Source organism: Balaenoptera physalus, assembly GCF_965194825.1.
Source record: "Balaenoptera physalus genome assembly, chromosome: 11".
Lineage (NCBI taxonomy): Eukaryota > Metazoa > Chordata > Mammalia > Artiodactyla > Balaenopteridae > Balaenoptera > Balaenoptera physalus.
In genome coordinates this window covers 72,527,670-72,533,686 of record NC_138896.1, presented here as the reverse complement: position 1 = coordinate 72,533,686, position 6,017 = coordinate 72,527,670, and the positions used below count along the sequence as shown (strand labels likewise).

Sequence of the window (6,017 nt, the reverse complement as noted above, 5' to 3'; positions counted from 1 at the left end):
GCTGCGCGAGGGCTGCTGGGAAGAGTGGTCGCTAGGGCAACCTGTCACTTAACTACGCCCTGTGTCAATTTCCTGCGTATTTCCCTTTCTTCAAAACCCAGGCCTAATCTCCAGTCTGCTTTTTGCAGATACGGATTAAAGCTTTTACCTTTATTAGGCATAGTAATTATTTGCTTTGCTACAAGGGGCTTAGAGAGTACAGTTTTCTTTCACCGATGCGGTGTAAACCATCACGTTTAATCTGGCTTTAAGGAATGTAGGTCGATCGCCAATTGCATTATTGAATGCTAGATTAGATTATTGGGCTACATGATTTACAAATTTCTATTTTCATTTTCATAAACTATGAGGTGGTTATTAAATCCATTTTGCAAGTAAGGAAATTGAGGTTTATGGAAATTAAGAGGATTTTAAAAATATATTTATTTGGTTGCATTGGTTCTTAGTTGTGGCAGGCAGGCTCCATAGTTGTGGCACACAGGCCCCTTAGTTGCGGCACGTGGGCTCCTTAGTTGTGGCATGCGAACTCTTAGTTGCGGCACGCATGTGAGATCTAGTTCCCTGACCAGGGATTGAACCTGGGCCCCCTGCATTGGGACCGTGGAGTGGAGCCTTAACCACGGCGCCACCAGGAAGTCCTTCCAGGGTTAATTTAACAGTTACTACTTGGCTGTCTAATACAATCTCAAAATTAACACAGCCAAAAACCAACCTTGTCTCCTTCACAGCCTTCCCCACCCCATAGTTAGCAACCCCCTGCTTCCAGTTACTCAGGACAAAAACCTTGGAGTCATCCATGACTCCTTTTTCCTCGTACTCAATCTATCAGCAAATCCTGTTGACTCTACCTTTAAACTATATCTTGGATCTGACCACTTCTAGCTGGCTCAACTGCCGTTCACTTAGTTAAAGCTATTATCACTGTCCTTGTTTTAGAGAGACAGTAGGTCACACTAAAATGTCGCACTATAGGTTCCAAACTATAGTGGTGGAACTGGGATTTGAACTAGTAAGTTTGAGTCCACGCCCTCATTCACTAGAATGTAAACTCCAGAAGGGGAGGGACTTTTGTCTGTTTAGTTCACTACTATATCCCCAGTGCCTCTACTGCTGCCAGGCACATGGTATGCACTCAGTAAATATTTGTTGAATGAACAAATGAATCCACTACCAAAGCTAAAAGTGCAATATTTGTGGCAAAAAGAACCAGGGATCCTTCAGCAATTCAGAGAGAGATATTTTGGACCCTCACTCATCAGTCAAATGGTGGTATTTCTATGTATCCAGTTTGCATAACTTGCCCACTGGCATTATTTATAGATATAGATTTAGTGGAACTGATTTTTCAGGTCACATATACAGATTGAATAATTAGACCATGACAAGGCAGAGGAAGATATTAGATGTGGAAAACCACACTTATACTCTTTTCTTTCTGGATAAAAAGAAATCTTTTAAGAATAAGTAGAAGGGGGACTTCCCTGGTGGTCCAGTGGTAAAGAATCCACCTTCCAATGCAGGGGATGTGGGTTCGTTCCCTGGTCAGGGAACTAAGGTCCCACATGCCACAGGGTAACTAAGCCCGCATGCCAGATTGAGCTCTCGTGCCTCAACTAGAGCCCGCGTGCCCCAAACTACAGAGCCCACGTGCCCTGGAGCCCGCACGCCAGAACCAGAGAGAGAAAACCCACGTGCCGCAATGAAAGATCCCACGTACCAAAACTAAGACCCAACGGCAGCCAAAAAATAAATTAATAAAATAAAATAAAAATAAAGAAAAAAAAAGAATAAGTAGAAGGACGTCAAAGAGATTTCAAACCAGAAGCTTCAGATATACTGGAAAATCTTTTCCTTGGAAAAGCATCTTTAAACATGTTCTAACTATGGCTTATCCTTCTACGTCGAGGGCATTAAGTGACTGACACTGGAAACTCTTTGGATAATTAAAAACATGACAATAGATGGAAAGGTAGGAATCTCTGGATTTTAGAATAATGGGTAACTTTTGTTTCTCTCTCTCCTCATCTCTATTTCTATCTTCCTATCTACCTACCTATGTCTGTTCGGGCTGCTATAACAAAATACCACAGACTGGGTAGCTTGTAAACAACAGAAAATTTTTTCTTACAGTTCCGGAGGCTGCGAAGTCCAAGATCTAGGTGCCAGCATGGTTGGGTGAGAGCCCTCTTCCGGGCTGCAAACTTCTTGTTGTATATTCACATGGTGAAAGGGTCTAGGGAGTTCTGTGGGATCTCTTTTATAAGAGCACTAATCCCAGTTATGACAGCTCTGTCTTCATGACCTAATCATTTCCCAAAGGCTTCACCTACTAATACCATCACCTTTGGGGTTTAGGTGTTGGTGGTGGTTGGGGGGAACACAAGCATTCAGACCATAGACTACCTACACACACATATTTTTCTACATTTTCATATGTATGTATGTATCTGTATATAATATCCAACTTATGGGGGAGTGTATATATATGTATATATATACACACATGTATAACTTTTATCATCAGAATAAAGTAAATGTATGTGACCCTCAGAACTCCAATATTAGTTTAATGATATTTAAAACTTAAATATAGATGGGTCATTGCAAACCCTGCAATGGATAATGCAGATGCCGAGAACCCGGAACTTGCTAGACTTAATGGTCACTAGAAGTCTGCTCATTTCCAAAACAGTTAAACAAGCACTTCTGAGCATCCCTGAGGTGCCTGCTGGGCTGGGCTTGTCACCAGCCATAAAAGCTATATAGCTGTTCATAAATGGTACAAAATCATTCTTAAATACTTGAAGGAGGTGTCTAGAAAGAAAGATGGATTCCACCAGAGCGAAATGCCATCCTCAAAATTCTCTGGTAGCTGACCTTCTTTGTGGACACTACCCTGTTGAGTTCCAGAGCTGTGCCCCCAAAGGCCTGTCTGGCAGCTGATGTGACTCTGGAAAAGTTTAACAAGTTCCTGGCTAATTAAGGAAAACAAAGACAACAGAATGAGTTGGTTTTTTGTTTTAAAGAAAGCACAGATGTTCAATATAGAATACAAGACAGTCCTTTAAGTTTGCCTTTACTACTTTTTTGATGGGGAAAAAAAAAAGTTCTCTTAATGAAACGATCTTAGGTCTTTTTCTTTTTCTTAATTTCTCACCACTTGACAAAAGAAAAAAAACTAGTTCACATGTTTTGGTCCCAGGCTGGGAACTACTGCCTTAGAATTAGTAAAAAGGCTCATGTGGGGGGGGGAAAAAAAAAGACTTATGTGAGAACTCTTGCCTATACCAAGAAACCAAAATAATTTGTCAGAGATGGGCTTAAACTGAGAGAGATATGCAATCAAAACTTAATGCAACAAGTATTTACCATAGACCTATGAGTTCAACATTATTCACTCATTTATTGGGTGCCAACTGTGTTAGGCCCTGGGCCAGGCCCTAGGGATATAGTAGTGAAGAAAATTACCCAAGATCTCTGCCCTTATGTAGCTGGCATTCTGATCAGAGGCCTCAGGGAACCTCCTAGGGACATCTTAGGGTGACACACTTTTCACACCCATTCCGAGTATCATACAATACCCAAAGTACTGCTTTGAAAATGTATGAAATACTTTAGACCTTATTTCCAACCATAAAATCTCCACTAAAGTGGCAAAATAAAACCAGAAGACAAACCAAAACAAAACTAGGCAGTGGCCTAAACTAGTCCGGAGGTCTGAGTTTAAACACATCAGAGAAGATGCTGCTGCCACCAAATGAGAATTAAGTCCATGTCATACCATCTCAGTAGCTTGCTATACTTCTCCCTTGCATCTCTCGTCACATCAGAAATTGTGCAACGTCCATCTTCCCCAGAGGACTGAGTCCCATGGTCACAGAGACCCACACTGATCTTGCTATAAGCCCCAGTGACAAGTAAAGTAGGCTTTCAAAACATTCAATGACCACTTAATAACTTGATGATGCTACTGCTGGGCAGCCAATAACCTGGGTCAACCAAGTAGCCTCTACAGGATCTTCAATACTGAAGCATTGGATATGTTTCACAGCTCAGGTTAGGCCAAACAGGGTGACACAAAGTTAGGAGGAAAACCTAGTCTGACCAGTTCAGGACAAACTTGGAAACTTCCATTAAATGTTTTGACCTATTCAGTGAAGGTCAGACAGAGAGTAATTGGACACACCATAGATGCGCCTGCAGACCATCAGTTAGACCAGAAGGGCTCTTGGAGTATATCTGTCTGGGGCTGAAAGATCCAAGTAGCCCATCTTCTAAAATGCTGCACTAGTGGTAGCAAGGCCCAGAACTAGGGGCTTTTGATCCCTAAGCCAATGTACTCCTGTTTTCCTTTTTTGGAGGGGTAAAAAGATATATTAAAGATTAAAAGAAAGGGATTATATTTGGACACAGCATGACAAACAATTTAAATTCACATTTACCATTCCTGTTGCTAGAAATGTTTTCTCCTTGGTATACTCCCACCTCTCCTTACCTCTCCCACCCCTCACTGCTCATCCTCTCCAAAATGCCAATACCCCCACTCAATTTTTACAAAACCCTCCTTGGTCCTGCCTTATGTATCCAGACTATGTCGTTAGACCAAGTGTTGGGAAAAACCACCACCCCTGGGCCAATTCTGGCCTGTGACCTGTTTTTGTAAATAAAGTTTTATTGGACCACAGCCAAAATCACTTGTGTATTGCCTGTGGCTGCTTTCTTACTACAAAAGAGCTGAGTAGTTGCAACAGAGATCATATGACCTATAATATGAAGTCTAAAATATTGATTCTCTGGCTCTTTACAGAAAAGTTTACAAACCCCCACCTTATACAATCAAGATGTTCTTCGAAACATGCAGTTCTAAGAAACATTCTTCCCGAGATACCTGAAAAGTGCAATTCTTAGTACCACATGTTCCCTTGAGAAATTATTTTTTAAAGTTTTAATAGGTGCATAGGATATAGCAGTCCTTTTAACTACAAAGAATTAAAAACACAAAAAAAACTAACTTTTGAAGCAAATTCTGTGAAATGGTATGAGTGATATGGTAGGCAATAAAGATGTGAAAGAGGGCAGACATCTCTTTGGAGAGTTCTAGCCATGGAGGAAAGGAAAAGCTGGGGCAGTGGCTGGAGAGAAGTGGTAATTCTTATTATGCCAACTTGCTGTGGTGACCACAATGTGTGAAGCAGTGAACACCCAGCAGACACTCAGAAAAAGAGCTGTCACAACACTGCCTCCCCGCCCGTCCCCCAACAAAGTCAGAAGAGGACTTCTGAAGGTCTAATGACTAGTAAACCAACATATGGAAATATGTTCAGCCTTAGCAGTTACAATAATGAGTGATGCTATTTTCACTGATTATGAAAATAATTTTTAAAAATCTGACAGTATTCATACAAGCCAGAGTTCAAAGGTCACTGCAACCAGTCCACTCACACTGATAGCAGGCACTGTTCCAGGGCTCACTACAGCCCTTGTTGCCATTTCAGCGTCACCTCAAATGGACCCACACCAAGGGACTCTCTTCCTCCTACCATTAGCCCCACCCCCCCACCCATGGGAGAAAAATTTAACCACCGAAAGAAGTCACATTGAAAAAAAGTTTATTTAAAAAAGTTCTAGCAGCAAGAACAGTAACAAAACAAAAGGAGAGACGGGACAAACAAAACAAGAAGGAGGCTGTGTCCTGTGGGACTTGTCTCCACTCTTTAATCGAGTTCTTTATACCGAGCAAACATGACTCTTCGCACAGCGTCTCGGTAAGTCTCATTGGACTGTCTCTTGCTGGTTCTTCCTGGAGCTCCCACATTGGGACCCCTCATCCGGCTTTCAGTCTGTAAAACAAAGACAAACAATGAAGTGGGCTCTATGAATTAATCAGCCTCAGGGCTGGTCTTTGACTATAAGCATTTCTGGACTAGCAAGGAGAAGGATATAGGAGAATTTTTAAAGAATGCTTAATTAATAAACAAACACTCAAGATGAATAAGGAGAGTGGCGATGCCATGATT

At 41.5% G+C, this 6,017-nt stretch overlaps 1 protein-coding gene across 5 annotated transcripts in view; it reads right to left on the bottom strand.

Annotated features, from left to right (window-relative positions):
* Window positions 1–5,592: 5,592 nt before the first annotated feature.
* Window positions 5,593–6,017, bottom strand: part of RBM6 (RNA binding motif protein 6) — a 105,138-nt gene continuing 104,713 nt past the window's right edge. For all 5 annotated transcript variants that reach the window (XM_082414139.1, XM_082414138.1, XM_082414140.1 and 2 more), the window contains one exon: window positions 5,593–5,840. In XM_082414139.1, the coding sequence (XP_082270265.1) occupies window positions 5,715–5,840 (126 nt within the window). In that variant the 3' untranslated portion in view covers window positions 5,593–5,714. The remainder of the gene's footprint in view (window positions 5,841–6,017) is intronic.